Genomic DNA, 18,489 nt, shown 5'->3' on the forward strand with positions numbered 1-18,489 from the left:
CCCTCAGTTCCTCTCGTCTCACCTTAACTGAGGTAGTAGCTATGGCCAACATAGCACTGTCCACACAGGCATTTAGGTCAGTATAACTTACACCACTCAAGAGTGTGGATTGCTCATACACCTGAGTGATGTAAATGTTAAAAAAGTAATTTGTAGTTTGAACATGGCCCAAGTAATTCCAGACCAGAAGAGCTGTGTGTAAACCTGACAGCTTGCAAAGAAGCATGCTAGTACACATGGAGCTCATGGGTTCCTTACCTCTGTGAGGGAAAAAATGGTGATGTGGTTGATATATTCAGTAATGAAGCAGACAGCATTTAGTTTTTCTATGATCTGCCTGCAGGTAGGATTATTCCTCTGGATGCACTTCACTGCCTAAATTACACAATTACTGGTGAACAATTATAAAAATGTAGCTCTTAACCTTCATTACAGATAGTAACAAGAGTTAGCATTTTAAGGGTCAGGACCAATTTTGAAAATGTCATGTTATGACTCATAAAACTAAATTTGTACCCAGCTGAAAAAAAACAAAAACAAATAATAGTCATTATGATTTCCCCTTTCCTGTATTTTTTCCAGGGTCAGTTTAAAGAAACATGGTGTTCTTCACATTACTGCTAAATTTTAGCAGGGAAAAATGTCCATCTTGATAACTGCAAGAATTAATTTCCCTAAAATGAGGTATAAGACCCTTTGCAAGTGGATGTAAATTCCACACTGTAGATATCTGTGCTGCCCCTGAACACACGGAAGTCTGCAGTCACTCTAAGTTCTTAACTATGCATGCTTTTATTTGCACAAAGATATTTTTTATTGTGATGCTTCTTGTGGTAAGAGTTTTAGGTGAAATTTTCAATGGACAAAAAAAGTGAGGGGTTTAACAGTCCCTAGGCAGAATGAAAGTTGGAATAGGATTGTTAGCTCTTTTAGGTGGAGGGGGTGGGGGGATTCCAGGTACTTCTTTCTAGTAAAACCTGGGCATTTTAATGAAACCCACTTGTATTATTCTCCAGAAGTCATCATTACAGTTCTCTCACTCAAACCCTCCCTCTTCAGCATGAGATCATTTGAAGAGGCAGCAACAACCCACAGACTCGGCTGTCAGCAATAGGTCAGTACCTCCTGCTTACCTATCCACAGATGTAACCATCTTCATCACAGCCACTCAGGCGTGCTGATGTTGGGGGAAATGCACGCGTGGGGACCAGCATTTGAAAGAGGCCTGGAGCTCCTGGTTGCTGCTGCTATGGCAGCGGCCATGGCTGGAGCCCTGAGCCCCTTTGAAATGCTGCGGGAGTGCCACTCCACTGCTCTGCACAGCTCTGAGGGCTTGGGGGGGAAGGGCCCAGTGCCATCCTCTGGGCAGCCCTAAGGGCTGACTACCCTCAGCCCTTCCCTTTCCACGCAAGGCTCTGCCATTTCCAGGGACACAAAGTGCGCCCCCATTCCAAGCCCCCCTGCAAGCATGTCAATCTGCAAGAAATGAGCTCCAGCGAGAAAAGAAGTTAGGTAAGCCCTTGCTGGTGCTGCTCATGAAGAGAAAGTATTTCAAAGAACTAGTTGTGACACAAGTCTTCTCCTTTCCAAAGAGGCATCCATCACTTCTTCATCCAAATAGCGTGAAATCTCAGGTCCATTTGAACTCATTAAATCTAGATAATCGGTATGACTGCTGGTGGGGGTGCGACACTGAGTCAACAAATTTCTGGGCCCGGGGCAAGGGGTGGGGCAGGGGGGAGCAGCCCCACATTCCCAGAAGGGGTGTGCCCTTGGGCAGAAGGGATGGAGTTGGGGGCAGCCAGCCCTCATCACTGCTTCCACCAGACAACGCTCAGGGCTGCTTTGATTATGCTGCAGGGGTGCTCCGGCAGCAATTTAAAGGGCTCAGGACTCTATGTTGTCCTTCCCTTTTTTAAAGATGGGCCCTACATTTGCCTTTTTCCAATAATCCAGGCCCCCACACCCCAGTCTCCATGAGTTGTCAAAGATAATAACCAAAGGCTGCACAATGACATCTGCCAACTCCCTCAGCATCCTCAGATGCATTAAATCTGGCCCCATGAATGTGTGTACATCCAGCTTTTCCATATTGGCAGCCCCTGGCAGAATGGGAATCAGGAAGGCATCTCTGCATATTTCCCCTACTCCCAACATTGTCCTTACAGTTCCTGTTGACCAGGAATTGGCTGATGCAAATGGCAGGGGCAGTGCTTGTGGGGACAAGCAGCTTGTGGGGACAAGCAGCTTGTGGTAATATGCTGTTTGTTCCCTTCCCCCAAGGGACACACAGAGACATGCCAGAAGCTCATTGCTCCTGGCAGCGGCGGGTGGTTATGATATGCAGGCATCCTGTCTGAGCCCTGCCACATTGGTGACTCCAGGATCAACCACTTGATCATCAGACAGGTTGTTGACTACCGTTGTATAGGCTTCCCCTTTCCCAAGTTACACAATTCCACCAAATTTGGGGAGTATAAAATATTCACTGATGCGCACGATACACTATATCTGCTCACTTGTTCTCAGGTCTTACATCTTCAGCATGGATTTGACCAGATAAACATCACCTGTAACCGGCCAGGTTCTTGCTCTGAACCTGTGACAAATGGGATTAGCACAGCTGGGCACACTGAATTAAGAGCACTGAGGGTTTACCAGGTGCTGAGCAATTATGCATTTGTTGCTGGTAGAAGACAGGGATGGGTGTCAACCACTTTCTCTGGGTGAGAATCCACCAGTACTAGGCTTGTCAGCATTTCCAAATATCCAGCTGAGTCCTTTCTCCTCTCTGATAGGTATGCCCTGCTGAAGAAGAAAAACAGTAGCTCTAGCCACTCAGACACCAAAAGCTAGAGCTCACAGGGAATTAAAAACAGCTAATTATGCCAGTTAGCAGATATCTTACTTAGCAACACTGAAGGTTTTTCAAAATGTTGGTTGGGAAGGAAAAACTAGAAAACTAAACATGCTATAACAGACTTTCTAAATACAAAATCTAGTGATCCAAAAGAATGGAGAGACCTAAACGTCCAGCAAACTTTAATATGGCCTGAACTGTTAAATTTGTACCTCTATCTCCCTTAAAACAGGCAACTGACACCACACTTCACCCTCAGCCCCTCTTTCAAACCATATCCACCTACATTCCAGCTGTTCAATGGAAGCCCATTGCAGTATCTTCTCAGCTTGTGCCACCTGCTGGCCAGACTTCAGCACAATACAACACCAACAAGAAAATGCCTCAAAACAAAAAAGCAGTCGAGTAGCACTTTAAAGACTAACAAAATAATTTATTAGGTGATGAGCTTTCATGGGACAGACCCGCTTCTTCAGACCATAGCCATACCAGAACAGACTCTCCGTTACTATTCAAGAAAATGCCTCTTTTGAGAAAGAGATAAAAGTTTCTCTCACACCACCGTAATTTTATTAACTTATTGGAGTTACTCCAGATTTATACAGTCTATTTATACAGTGTAGATTTATACAGTCTATCTGATATGAGATCAGAGTTAGCGCAAACAAATCTGGACAAAAGGACATTTGAGAGCAGGGATGCACATTTGGTGTAGCAAGTATTTCAGAAAACAGAAAAGCGATCTTGCTGAAAATAATCTGACACTTTTAAAAGTAAATACATGTGTCGTGGGAATTTTAGGATAGAGAGTGGTAAGCTAATAAAATTATTTTAAAACCTTGAATGCTCATTTTAAGATTTAGGGTGTTCAAAACAAGGTGTGTCTCTAACAATCTGGTACCTGACAACATTTTACACTATACTTAAAAACTAAAGCTCAGAACCAAAATAATCACATCATGGCTATTTCATAAGAGTTTCAACCGTAGTGTTAAAAATCAGAGGATTTTTCAGACTGCTGGTGATATCAGCCTGTGCCTCCTAGTTTTAAGTCATAAGGAGGATTGCAAGTTCCAGTGTACAGGCATATTTGTGCGTCAATAGACAACTTTAAATCTTGTGAACGATTGCTTTTTGGCCTCTGGAAAAAAAGGTAAGCAAACATCCCCTCCCAGATCTGTGGTTTTTCCTTGTGTTAACAATATTTTGAAGCATCCAGCGTGTGTGTAATTGGGCTGTCATCTCACAGCTGTTCTTTAGTTTAAAGTACCATCTTTCTGCACGTGCCTCAAGACATACAAGTTAGCAATTAAGATTTCCACTTGAAACAGAAGTGTACCCCTCAAAGTCCTCAAAATTCTAGTTATCTGCCTCCCTATTTTTTTAAATAGCAAGTATCTAGCTAGTTGTGGCAACATTCAATGGGAGAGGATGAGGGTTTGCTTAAAAAGTCCATCAGGCAGATACAAACCAACTCCCCTAGAGCATGCATTGAGATGCCTGGTGAGTTGGTTGTCGGAGCCATAATGCTGTTCTATACTGTGCATCGGGGCAGATCATTAAATAACCACAATGTATCCTCGAGAACAACAAGAAGTCCAGTGGCACCTTATAGACTAACAGATATTTGGAGCATAAGCTTTTGTGGGCAAAGACCTGCTTCATCAGATGAAACGGGTCTTTGCCCAAGAAAGCGTATGCTCCAAAATATCTGTTAGTCTATAAGGTGCCACTGGACTTCTTGTTGTTCTCAAAGCTACAGACTAACACGGCTACCTCTCTGATACAAATGTATCCTGGATCCATCAAATCCCTAATAATATTGGTACCATGCATCACATCCATTCATATAGAAAAGTTTTAAGTGCTACCGAAAACTTACAAAAAATATAAAACCGGGCCTCATCTATGTAAAACTGTTAAAACCAGTTGGAATAAAACTCAGGGAAACATGGGGAAAGGAGTGGATCTGGCTTGCTATTATTTAGCATGTTTCATCCTGTAGTATATTTATCTAGCTCAGTTAGAAATAACTTAAGGTTATGGTTATGGGAAAATGGTAACTGAACATTATAGCCCTGGCATATGTTTTGCTCTTAGTACAATAACCATAATAGGAAGCAACCACACAAGCACAGGGCTATTAAAGAAAAAGAAAAAAACAGTATTCACCAAACTTATTCATGGTATACAAGGTCAAATCACTTACACTCAGAGCTTCCCTGGCTGGTTTCTAAAAACACAGAGCACAGTAAGCACCACTTGCGTTGTAGGTAGTCCATCATGTCCGACAACGACATCTTCAGCTTGCACAGGCTCATCGGTTGTGGACTTGCATGTGGCTGAGGAGTCCAAGCTTTGAACGGCATGGGCATTCACAGTGGGGGGCAAAGGAACTCTCTTGGCTCTGTTGGTGAGGCTGCTGCTGTTGCTTTCTTCTTCTCACGAGCATCAATGAGGCATATGCAACGCCGCTCTTCAAAGTTGTCATGTGTGTGTTGTACGAGAGCACGCCAACCTGTTCAGTCTTTTGCATGCTGCTCTAGTGATCTAGTTTTAAACCAGCACGAGTGATGTTGGCCTTCATGAAGTCTTTATACCACTTGTAAGGCCTACCTCGATTCCTTTTGCCCTGGGAGAGTTCACCATAGAGGAGTTTCTTAGGGATTCTTGACTCCTCCATTTGTATGACATGCGCTGTCCAGTGAAACTGGGCTTTCAGAATCATGGCTTTGATGTTTGTGGTTCCTTCTCTGTCCAGGCCTTCCAGGTCGAATATGCAGTATTGACCTCAGGCTGTGTGTGCGGAAGCGCTCCAGCAGTTTTACATGCTTTCTGTACAAGGTCCAGGTTTCACAGCCATACAGGAGACTGGTCAGGACTACAGCCTTGTACACTTTCAGTTTAGTGGACTGTCGGATATTGTGCTGATTCAACACTCACGCTCTCAGACATCCTAGTGCCCGGCTGGCCTGGCAGATTCTGGCATTGATTTGGCAAGGGGGCCATCACTGGCTATTACACTGCCAAGGTACTTGAACTCCTCTACTGTTTTTAACTCTGTTCTTTCAATAAAAGCTTGAGATGGGGAGAACAGCAGATCCTGGAGGAGGTTCAAACAGTACCTCGGTCTTTCCTAGGCTGATGGTCAAACCAAAGAGGCAAGTGGCATCAGCAAACTTGTTAACGATGAGCTGGAGATCAGATTCCTTGTGTGCCATAAGTGCAGTTGTCAGCAAAAAGGGCTTCAAGGATGAGCCTTTCAAGCATCTTGGTTTTAGCATTCAGACAATGAAGGTCGCAAACTGACCCATCAAATCTGTATTTTATGTAGACTCCATGGTCCAGGTCCCTAACTGCGTGGCTGAGGACACACATGAAAAAGAAGATGAGTAACACTGGGGCCAGCATGCACCCTTGCTTCACACCATTGGATATCTAGAGATTATGTGAAGAGCACAACCCTGTTCTTGCAAACTAGAATAGCATCTGTAGATCATCCAGAAAAGTGCCACTTTTAATGACGTGACAGAATTGTATTCTGGAAGCATTCATGAACTGTAGTTTTTGTCTGCAAGTACCTTTTAAATTACCAACAGCAGCATATCAGGAACCGTGACCTCTGATAGGAGGCAGATACCCCATTTGACCACGCTAAGATCTTTGGGAAATTTAGTAGTTATATGGGGTGATAACTCTTTACTTCAGGTGAATACCTCATGGGTGCGTCTACACTTGCACTCCTCTTTTGACAGAGGCATGCAAATGAGGTGAACTGAAAATACAAATGAGGCATAAATTTGCATAATTGACACACCATTTGCATATTCTAATTTCAAAAGAGCTTCTTTCAAAAGAAGAAAGCCAGTGTAGAAGCTGCTCTTTCGAACGTAAACCCCATCTTCAAAAGAATCCTTCTTCCCATTAAATAAGGGGAAGAAGGATTCTTTCGAAGATGGGGTTACTTTCTAAAGAACAGCATCTACGCTGGCTTTCTTCTTTCAAAAGAAGCTCTTTCGAAATTAGAATATATAAATGATGTGCCCAATATGCAAATTTATGTCTTATTTGTATTTTCAATTCACCTCATTTGCATGCTTCTTTGGAAAGAGGAATGCAAGTGTAGACACACCCTATTAGTATACTGCTTTGACATGGATTTCTTTTTGTCCTGAATTTCTGTTGATTGTGAAATACATCCTTTAGTAATCAAAACAAAAAAGCAGTCAAGTAGCACTTTAAAGACTAACAAAATTTCGTAATGTCTTTGGTGAAGTTGCCTCAGAGGGGTAGCCGTCTTAGTCTGCATCCGTAAAAGCCATGGGGAGTCTTGTAGTACCTTAGAAACTAAGAGATGTATTAGGGCATTAGGGCATAAGCTTTCCTCCAACTTTTTCTTGATGGAAATGCGAATCATCCACCATGGTGCACTCTAATGATATTTAGCCCAAAAATTATGGTTCAAAGATCACTAATGATCTGGACTTAAACCCAGATAAGAGGTTTTGGCTAGGGTGGGGGCAGAGCACAGATAGGTCCAAAACATTCTGTTATCAGAATGGCATTTTTTCCCCATTATTCAACCTATCTTGAAGACAGTGGTTGCTGCCAAATTGGCTGTCGTCATTCCTGGAAGCACAGTCTCTAAATCTGGTGTACCTAATAATATGTCACATTATGAAATGACAGGCTGACAGTGATATCATAAACAGATCTCCAGAATGACACAACTTCCATTAATTATTTGGAATGTGTCTCCTCAAGCAGGCTACTCTGACCTTACCTACAGACAGCCACTTACTCGTTCTCTCTAAAGAGGAAGGGTTTATGGGCCCAAGCCAAAGTAAACCTCAGTTAAGTCCAGACTGAATCCTAAAAGAAATCACTGGCCCCCATTTTAACAATACTTATACCTGCAATACAAACTTTACATGTATACAGGTTGAAACTTTTTAGTCTGGTACCCTAGAGACTGGATCATACCGAACGAGAAAATTTGCCACACCACTAGAGGTCAATGTTGTCTAGCACATTACCGACACTTCCACTGCTTACTGGGCTCTTCAAAGACATTTGGGGTAAACTGCAGCTAAATAAGAGCACAGAACACTGACAGCCAGGACTGGTGGCTGTAAACAAACCTTTTGGGACCTCAGGAAACTTAGTCACACCCATGATAAGTGGACATCTGCTAACTAAAATCATGTCAAACCACGAATGTTGCTGAACCTGAGACTCAACCTGTATTTGTAAAACTGGACAAAATGGAAACTATCACGCATCTTCAAACCACAGCATGCCTGTGAACAAGAGCCATTATCTAGCGCTTCTCTATTGCTAGGAATCTGTCAAGACATCCATCATCATGTGCTGTGTTGAGGAGGGGCACTTCTATTTTTATAACCTTCTTTCATCTGTAGTGATAAAAGTAAAATAAGGTCATGGTATCAAAGCAAGTGATTATGCTAGAAAATCTGGGGGTACAATGTTAAAATACCTCATCAGTTTATGGGGCTTTGTACCGCATTCCCCCCACCCCCAGTTGCCTTTAAATTTTGGAAATGGAATTACTCCATAGTGAGAAGCCCCTTGATTTCGTGAAACTATATTTTATAAATCCCATCCTGACATACATAAAGAGACAGGGTAGATACAGCAACTGTCCTCTAGATCTAACCTCCACATCTAGAAATTATTTATGAGGTTAACATTTTGATGAAAGTGCATGAGAAGGGAGGCTATTTCTTCCAATCCTTTTCAAGTCAACGGGGTAGTTTCTTTAATTGGATGAGATTTTATTGACCAGTTTGCTGCCCATAGCAAGGGCAGGCAGGGAGGGGAGCAGTAGTCATTCATTCTTGATGACACACATTGCTGCAAGAGTATGTAAAGGAATGCAGAAAACAGACACACAGAGGAAGCCCTTCTGTGCTGCACAACAGCTATAAGAAAACAGCACCATAGATGGAGCAAAGGGTATGCTTAAAAATAGCTCACTCGGCCCTAGTCATGTATATATTTGTACCCTCAACCTGATAGGGCCTCAGCATGCCCTAGCCATTGTGCTAGAGAGGAGATAGAAACACAGAAAATGGACATCCTAACCTTCCTCTCTGACCCTAAACAAGCTCCTATGCATGCATTTTGTATTCTGGGGCTCTATATGGGGGCTTAGGCACATGCTTAATGTTACGAACAAAGTTAGTTCCTTTCCTGACTTGGGGCTTTTGAGAAGTATGGTTGATGGGGAGGAGGCACACCCAGGAGAGCTATTCTTTGCACCATTATTTCCATGCAAACCCCTGTGGATTTTCTCACACTGGAAACATCTGCTCTCCAGCAAACTCTACCCTCAAACATGCGGTAGAAGTGTAGGTGGGGAGCCTAAGCACAGGCCCTGAATCTCTCATTTTTGCTCTGAATGGATGCAGTCACAGCTAAACAGCAGTATAAAAAGACCAAGGTGCACACTGTAGCACAGTGATGGGCAACCTAGGCTAGTGAGTGGGCCACATTAGTGACCCTTCATCTCCGTGGACCACAAGATTATCATAGCTAAGATGGTAACCCAGGATAAGTTTTGCTAACTGTGCTTGCGTACCTAGAATTTGCAGATGCGCCAACTGAGCTGTAGCAGCAGTTTGACAGCACGCTGAGGGAACACACAGCTTTCACTGTCAATGGTGTGTGCAATCAGCATGCACCTCACGTCACATGTGTGTCACTTTAGTAATACTGATTCGAAAAAAACTACCTGGATGGAAATCAGTGGTGTCTGACAAGCCTGTGTGGGCAACAGTAAAGCAAAAGTCTCGCAGAACACCCAGGGAACTCTGATAGGCCCCACGTGGCCTGCAGGCCACAGGTTGCCCACTGCTGGTGTAGGATCTGGCAGAGAAGACAGCTGGCGGAAAAAAGATAAAATAAAAAAAGCTTACTTGAGGACAGCTTCTCTCCCTCTCAGAGGCAGACGAACCAGTCCTTGCTGCCTTGCTTCTTTTTTCTGCATACAGCTATTCAAGCAAAGCTGTGGGTGGTTTTAGAGGTGTTTTGTGAAACACTGTCATTGCTTATCTTCCTTTACTCTTTCTCAAACTCTCACTGCCTTTGCACCACTGCCAGCACTTTTTCAACGTACTTTCCCTTCCCTTTTTTACCAATCATACTTGCTCACTCTCAGTCCTAGAACCTGCTTCCATTTCTGCAGCCAAACTTCCCAGGCTACACATTTCTTCTCTTTATTCTCCAGCCATTGTGTTACACTGCTGCTATGAGCAGTGGAGTTACATACAAAATCCTGTCACAGTGAGTGAGCTTCCCCACCCATGGTTCTACATGGTAGGGGACCGCGCCTCAGCAAACTCTGGATGAAACAATGCTGTCAGGCCAGCACTGAAACAACTCATTGTCCTGGAGACTGGACAGTGACCCTGCAACATTATACTCATTTAACAGTTCATTACACTAATTGTTACAGAAGAGATTTTTCTCCTTTAAACGACATGTTCCACGAGGGTGGAACTCAACTGATCGGAAGATGACAAGACATGTATGATGAGAGCAAATATGATCAATCTGAGAAAGGCTGTCATTAAACACACACTGTGCTGACTCAATTCCAATTAGCCTTTCCTTGACCTTGAAGGCCAGTCAGTCCCCAAACAAATGCTTTGGAATCTTCCATATTCGTTCTGCAACACCATACAAACAACTCCCATTTTACTCTTTTTTTTAAAAGCAAAACCTGCAGATTGAAATGTAGGAGGCAGACTAGACTGTCACTGCACCAGAGGAAAAAGGGGGAGCTTTCCCAAATCAAAGACAGGAGTGGGAGCTCTCCCTCAGCTTTTTGCAGAGAAGGGGAGGCCCATGTTTCTCACTCCCCAGTGCCTCTTTACTTTTACCAGTGAGGTATTTTTGAACGAAAGATTATCGGGCATCCTATTAGAAAGATACTCTTAAGCAAAAATTGTCAAAGAAAATGACTGACTTGCTGGCAATGCTGATACATCACTGTACAGAAATCTTGAAGAGTTTGCTGAGATTTTGAAAGTTCATTTTTCTTTTCTGTTTGAACAAAACATAACAAAAACCTATGAACAGTCTGACCACAGCTGTATTTCAAACATAAAATCCTATACTTCTAGGATGTTGCCAAAAACAATGGACACTTTTAACTAGATTTCAACATTTTCAAAACTGTCCATAAAAATCCTCCCCTCACCCTTCAAAAAAAATTGAAAATCAGAAAGGGATTTATAAGAAATGGGACAAATACAATATACATTTAAATAAGAGACTTGATCTTGTACATTCTTCATGCATTCATAAGTCTCTTAAATTAATGAGAAATCCCATTTATTTGTGCTCTTTAAGTGGAACCAGCAGTACACTTCATTGTGGTGGCTTTTTCTTTTTCATAATTTGAGATCGCCTCAGCTCCTCGGTCCCATGAGCATATGGACATGATTCAGAAGTAAGAGAACAGCCATCAGGATGGTGGATGAAAAACCAGCAAAGACGTGTTTTAAAAGCTTCTGCAGTAAATCTTCGTTTTATTTCTGGCTTGGTTTGCTTTGATGGTTTCTCTTCTCTCCAATCGCGAATATGAACTCTTCCATTTAGAACTGAAGGGTTAAAAAAAGAGAAAATCACAAATCATAGCAAGAGGTCGCAGGAACTACACTGGTCATCTGTGAATACAAATATTTACTACAAATGGGTTATTTGTGTAGTTACTTGCATAGGAGTAGAAGCAAATGCATAACAAATTGAAAGAGTATATTAAATCTTTTTTGGAGCTTCTGTGTGTTCCCAATAACAGAGGAATTTATTGTTATATAGGACAGTGTTAGGGCACCTTTTGCAGTCCATGCTGAGCAGCCCTGTTTCATATAGTGGTTAAGATTAAGATCCATACTATCCTACAGGATATAGCTAATAGCCTACTGTATAAGTAAGACCCTGTGTGTAGGAATATAGAGGTATCTCTCCAAGAGCAGCAGAGACTGGAAAGTAACAACCCTCTCTTTAAATGGGACACACAGTACACAATTGTTGAGAAAGCCCAACCCAAAAAGGAGGCAAAGTTAGCCCTGTAATGAAAACTCTTTGCTTTAGACTCCTGGAATGTATTTATAAAAGGAAAACAACTCTACTTATTTGTAGGTCAAGGGCAATTTTCAAACTAATGGCATTAACTTGTGCAGCCTGATTCAAAGTCCCACTGTTGTTGATGGAAAGATTCTAATTGACTCCACTAGGTTTTAGATCAGAACCTCTATAGAGGAGGAAATATCTGTTGAATAAAGGAGAAAACTAGAAATGAGGAGTTAGTTCTTCCATGGCCTTAATACCACATGAGTTAAGGGACACCTTTCACATCTTTTTAAATTCAAATTTTGCTGGGTTGTTTTTTTGTTGTTTTTTAAATACATCATACAAAAACATGTGCAGGTGTAGAACATATGAAGGACATTTCATAAATATTAGTAGTGTCAACAACAGAACAAAGGAACAAAGTCTTTAAAGTGCTACTTGACGGCTTTTTTGTTTTGATAGTATATAGACTAGCATGGTTCCCTCTCTGTTTCTATGGAACAGTGCAGCATGCTCCCAATGCTACTGGCAAGGAAAAGGCAGAGAAGGTATGGCCTCATTTTATCTTTGCTGTCTTCGGTGTGGCACATTTTATGCTGGTCCCAAAGATGGCTGGAGTCTGGTGGTGGGAACCCCTCTCCCCCTAGCCCTGCCACAATAGCAGAGTGACATCTCTACTGAAGCCTCAAGTGTAGAGTAACTTCTATGCAGCTCCGCTGGCCTCTTATCTAAATCTCTTCCATGCAGGCTGCATGCGGATTCCCCAAGGAGCTTGGCATAAGACACGTAGAGGAACTCGCCTCCTGCAGGGGTTCCCAAGTCCTGCCCCACCTTGCTTTGCAGTGGAGTTTCACTAGTTCCACCACAATGATTGTTCATGGAAGGGCAGAATTCATTCACAGAACACTTGTCAACTGCCTCCTTTCTTCTCAGTAGGTGTTAACTCTAACCCATCTCCAACCCACTAGCACTCTTCCTAATGATGGCTGAACAGCTCCACTGATGGTTGCAGCAGAGGTCGCCAATATTTATAAACTCTGGGGCTTCTAACACTTTCTAGAGCAAGGACTAACACTATAAAAACTCCTTGAGACTACTATCATCTGGAACTTCTACTATAGTCAGGAAGCTTCCACCCACCTTGGAATAAAACAAAAATACACATTTTTTGGCAACCTCCCAGCTAATCCACTGGTACCTGCTGATTCACTTCCATATTTCCACTAACATGGGATTCCTGGACTCAAGAACAGAAAATTTTATAAAACAATAACTTTATACAAACCTATACACTGACTTTCAAAAGTGCTGGTTCTGAATATTATTATTCAGCTGCCAGGCATCCGTGCTGCAAAAAAACCCTACAGTGACAGCAGCAAAAAGAAAACCGAAGAAAGTCAACAGAACATAAAAGTGTATTTTGCTACTAGATTCCTGTTTTGCCAGCCTACTGTGGCCTCTGTAAATCTGTCAAACCTCACATAATTAGAGGCTTTTTTCTAGACCACCTTGTGTTGGCCTTTTTCTCTGTAGTGCTCAGTCTTAATGAAATACTCCAAAAGACTTTCTTACTTTGCAATTAACGTCCTTCAACACTTTGACCACAGTGGAGAGGAAAAGAAAAAGTTTTCTCCATTCTAGTCAAACTGTAGCATCATGCTGAGAATTCCTCCCACAGTAACAGGGGGGAAATGATCTGTATAGGGAAGCATGCCGTATAGACTACCAGCAGGCTGATTAGCAAGGCATCAATTTCAATCTGTCGTATCCTTCAAAAGAAAGATCTACAAGCAACATTTTTAGGAAATTCAATAAGAGTAAATAAGGAAAATTCTGCTCATCAAGACTATTTACTCAGTATTTAGAAAAGCTAATCCAGGAATCCTTCAATTCTATGTAAAACAAATTAGAAAAATATAATCCAGAGATGGTCAATGAAAATCTCAATACTCTTTACCTTCAAACACTTGATGATTGTTCTTGAGCAATGTTTGCAGGCCTCCATATTCGTTCTTTAATCTCTTTAAAGTGGCTTTGTCTAAATGTTCTGCTACTTCCCTCAAGGAAAGGCTTTCTGTAGCAAATGATAATATGGCCATTAAAAAGAATGTCAGCTCCCCAGATCGCCATAATTCTAAGCAAAATCTATGCAATGCCATGCTGTAGCCCATCAGGGCAGTGAGAGGAAGCTGCAGGATATTTTGGAATTCATTTCTCTCTCCAGAACGGCAGAGGTGTTTTGCTGCTTGTTTTCCAGAATTCACATAATTTCCATAAGTGGCATGAATCCACACACTTTCACATTCCACAGCTTTTGTACTGCAGTCTCCATTGCCTTAGGCACTACATGCATCAGCTCCTGAAGAACTTCCAATATGAGCATACAGCAAAAGACAGTAGGTGGATTCAACAAACAAATAGGGGGAGAGAAAACAACAGTGAAACCCAAAACATTAAGGCTACGTCTACATGTGCAGCCAACATCGAAATAGTCTATTTCGATGAATAACGTCTACACGTCCTCCAGGGCTGGCAACGTCGATGTTCAACTTCGACGTTGCTCAGCCCAACATCGAAATAGGCGCAGCGAGGGAACGTCTACACGTCAAAGTAGCACACATCGAAATAGGGATGCCAGGCACAGCTGCAGACAGGGTCACAGGGCGGACTCAACAGCCAGCCGCTCCCTTAAAGGGCCCCTCCCAGACACAGTTGCACTAAACAACACAAGATACACAGAGCTGACAACTGGTTGCAGACCCTGTGCCTGCAGCATAGATCCCCAGCTGCCGCAGAAGCAGCCAGAAGCCCTGGGCTAAGGGCTGCTGCCCACGGTGACCATAGAGCCCCGCAGGGGCTGGAGAGAGAGCATCTCTCAACCCCCCAGCTGATGGCCGCCATGGAGGACCCAGCAATTTCGACGTTGCAGGACGCGGATCGTCTACACGGTCCCTACTTCGACGTTGAACGTCGAAGTAGGGCGCTATTCCTATCTCCTCATGAGGTTAGCGACTTCGATGTCTCGCCGCCTAACGTCGAAGTTGGTGCCGCTACTTCGAAGTAGCGTGCACGTGTAGACGCAGCTTCAGTGTAATGATCAGCACCCTCTCTTCCTCTCCACCACTCAGGAGCTAACCATTCAAATTCTCATGGTCACAAACAGCACTGTAACCATTTCATAAACTCACAGAAGTAGGGCTGGAAGGGGATCTCGAGAGGTCACCAAACCAGCTCCCTGTGATGAGGCAGGACCAAGTCAAACTTAGACCACAAATAAAAGGAATTTGTCCAAGCTATTCTTAATATCATCCAGTGATGGGGGATCTCATAGCCTCCCTTGGAAGCCTATGCCAGTACTTACCTATTCTTGCAGTCAAGAAACCTTTCTGGTATCCAAACTAAATCTCCCTTGCTACATATTATGCCCATTACTTGTCCTACTTGCCAATGGACACGAAGAACAACTGACCACTACAATGGCCCTTTTTATATTTGAAAGCTATTATTAGGTCCTCCATCATTATTCCTTTCTCAAGGCTTAACATGCACCATTTTTAAACCTTTTTTCATAGGTCTAGTTTCCAAGCCTTTTGTAGTTTTTGTTGCTCTCCTCAGCTTCTCTACAATTTGTACCTATCCTTCTGAAAGCGTAATACCAAGAACTGGAAACAGTACTCCAGCTGAGGCTTCAACATTAACAAGTACAGATGGACACTTCCCTCGCACATCTGACACTCCTGTTAACATGCTCCTGCTTAGCAACTACGTAACACAGTTGACTCCTTACTCAATGGTTAATCTACTCTAGTCACCAGAGCCATTTCAGCAGTACTATTGCCCAGCCAGCCATTTATTCTCCATTCTGGAATTATGCATTTGATTTTTCCTTCTGAAATTTAGTACTGAACCGAATTTTGTTGACGCCAGACCATTTCTCCAACTTCTCTAACTTGTTTTGAATTCTAATCTTGTCATCCCAAATTCTAACCTCTTTCAGTTTGGTTTCATCCGCAAAGTTTTGTAAGTGAGCTCTACACTCCAATATGTTCATTAATGACTTGGATATTAAATACAGGTTGAACCTCTCTAGTGTGGCACTCTTGGGACCTGACAAATACCAAACCAGAGAATTTGATAAGGCACACGAGGCCAGTATCATTAACTTCCACTTATTACTGGGTCTTAGAAGACATTTAGGGGCAAAGTAGAGCTAAACAACAACACAGAACACTGAGAGCCACAACTGGGAGCTATAAACAAACTTTGAAACCCTGGGACACTTGGCCACACCCATAAGGGGACACGTGGCTAACTAAAATCGTGCCAGACCATGGTTGCCACTGGACTAGAGAGGTTCAACCTGTACTACCAGTCCCAAGACAAAACTTGCAGGACCCCCTAGATATATTGCCTTCCAGTCACACAGTGAATCAATGATAATTACTTGTTGAATACAGTCTTTCAATCAGTTCAGCACCCACTTTATGGCGATTTAATCTCAACCACATGTCCTTTGTTTATGAGAATGTCATGTGAGACTGCGTCAAAAAATGTGACTAAGAAATAGTTGTAGCATTTGCAGACAGGCTTTCAAAAAGCAGTCTTAAAAACTGTCAAAAATTAACTGTAAGCTGAGTTATAGTTTTTAAAAAAATTAAAATATAGGACTCTCATCCAGTATTTAAATGTGAAAAAAAGAATATAGCAAATGATTAAACAGAACAGTGTGAATAGAGATTACGAGAAGCTATATGGTGTGGCATCTATGGAGGCGTGTAGAAAAATTTTTTCAAATGACTTTAACAACTAAATAATATCAGTTTATCAATTGCAGGGATTACTGCAGTAAAGGCACTTCTAAGAATATTCTTTATATCTGAAATCAGAAATGCCATGAAAAGTACTGTGTACTGTACTGGCAATGGTAAAACTAAGTTTTAACAGGATGCACTGTTGTATGCAATATAAATTACAGGTTAAAAACAAGTTTACCTCCCTTATTCCAGGTGTTCAAATGCACATCAAGTTTCTCTTGAGCTGCATTCAACAATAAGTTTGCCACAGTCAAAACCACAACATCTACAAAATCCCGAGGGAGAGAAGCACAGTTTCTGACTTGTTCCACTTTTTCTCTGGGTTGAAATCCAGATAACCAGACGCTGCTACTATTGGTCTTTGCCTCATTTTCAGCACAGTCAGACTCTGATGCTTGGTCAATGGCAGAGTTTACAACAAGGTGGCTGTTACAGTGATTAGATCCAATTGTTTTGTCTGATGTGACCCCAGTGCAGGACTGATGGTTGTTAATATACTGTGTTCTCCGTTCATCAATTTGATCCTCTTGTGTAGCTGCATATGTTCTGGACTTCCCAATGAGACACACCTAGGTTAGCAAAAATAAATACAATTACAATACAAATACAATTACTGTATCAAATGCTTTCATGATGCTTTACATGGCCCCCATCTTGCAAACTCTTATACAAGTGTTTCATTTTAAGCACAGAAGCAGACCCTCTGAACTCAACACTCAATGAGAGTGAAGAATGTATTTATTATTTGTATTGTGTCAGCACCTGGAAGTCCAGTCATGGATCAGAGCCCTACTGTTCTAGGTGCAGTACAGAACCAAAAGAGTCCTTACCCAAAAGATTAATTTGCAGGCTCAGGACCAGTGGGTTCCCATTTTAAGGATCTTACAAAGTGAATTTTAAGGGGTACAGCAAGGGACAAACAACCTAAATGCTGGCGTGGCAAACAAAGACACTAGGGGACTTTAGGAGTACAGCAGATATCTAAGAATTATATAATAATGTAGCACTATGAAATGATACTGACACTTTTGATTCCCTTAGGCCTCTTCCTGTAATACTAAATGGGATGTGACAAATCACGCAGGAGACAGTGATTTTAGCTTTTGCATGGAAAATATTTTCTGCAATTTTGCACAAATTGGTTATGGTCTGTCCCTCCGATACAAACATAATGAACAAACACCCATGTGTTATAAATAGCTAGCAACATTTTAAAATGTCAACACAAATTACCCTTTTTGTTGAGGGAATTCTAAGGCAATCTTCGTCCACACTGAAGCCACACACGACTCCTACTTCTGTAACAAAATCAAGATATTCTCTGTACTGTGTCTTCTGGCTTTGCCTTCGGTTATATTTTCCATGGAAATCATAGAAGCAACAAGGCAGTACAAAGTAGCAACAAGAATAGGAAGACCTGCAAGAAGAATTACATGCTACTGAGTAACAGTTATAGAAGGCTAATTTTATTAAGTGGCTGTATGAAACAGAGTCAATATCGCTTCAGATAAAAGTCATAAACAATCATTTTAATGTAGTGACAGGGCTTATAAATCAAGCAGTATAAATATGCTCCCCCTTCAGTGGTCCTCTGAGTGAAATTTTCAATAATTACTTTGTGTGTTTGCTCTAGACATTTATCACCCCAGTTTAATATCAATGGACCAAGTCCTGCAACTCTTGCTGTTGGATGTGGTGAGTGGGACAGTTTACAGT

General features: G+C 42.1%; 1 protein-coding gene across 2 annotated transcripts in view; it reads right to left on the reverse strand.

The window, feature by feature from the left end:
* Positions 1–6,942: 6,942 nt before the first annotated feature.
* The window catches only part of TRMT44 (tRNA methyltransferase 44 homolog), a 34,782-nt gene continuing 23,235 nt past the window's right edge, over positions 6,943–18,489 (reverse strand). For both annotated transcript variants that reach the window (XM_074992418.1, XM_074992416.1), the window contains 4 exons: positions 18,007–18,190; positions 16,952–17,342; positions 13,917–14,033; positions 6,943–11,487 (listed from right to left, as the gene is read on the reverse strand). In XM_074992418.1, coding sequence (XP_074848519.1) covers positions 11,255–11,487; positions 13,917–14,033; positions 16,952–17,342; positions 18,007–18,190 — 925 coding nt within the window. In that variant the 3' untranslated portion in view covers positions 6,943–11,254. The remainder of the gene's footprint in view (positions 11,488–13,916; positions 14,034–16,951; positions 17,343–18,006; positions 18,191–18,489) is intronic.

Source organism: Carettochelys insculpta, chromosome 4, assembly GCF_033958435.1.
Source record: "Carettochelys insculpta isolate YL-2023 chromosome 4, ASM3395843v1, whole genome shotgun sequence".
Taxonomy (NCBI): Eukaryota; Metazoa; Chordata; order Testudines; family Carettochelyidae; genus Carettochelys; species Carettochelys insculpta.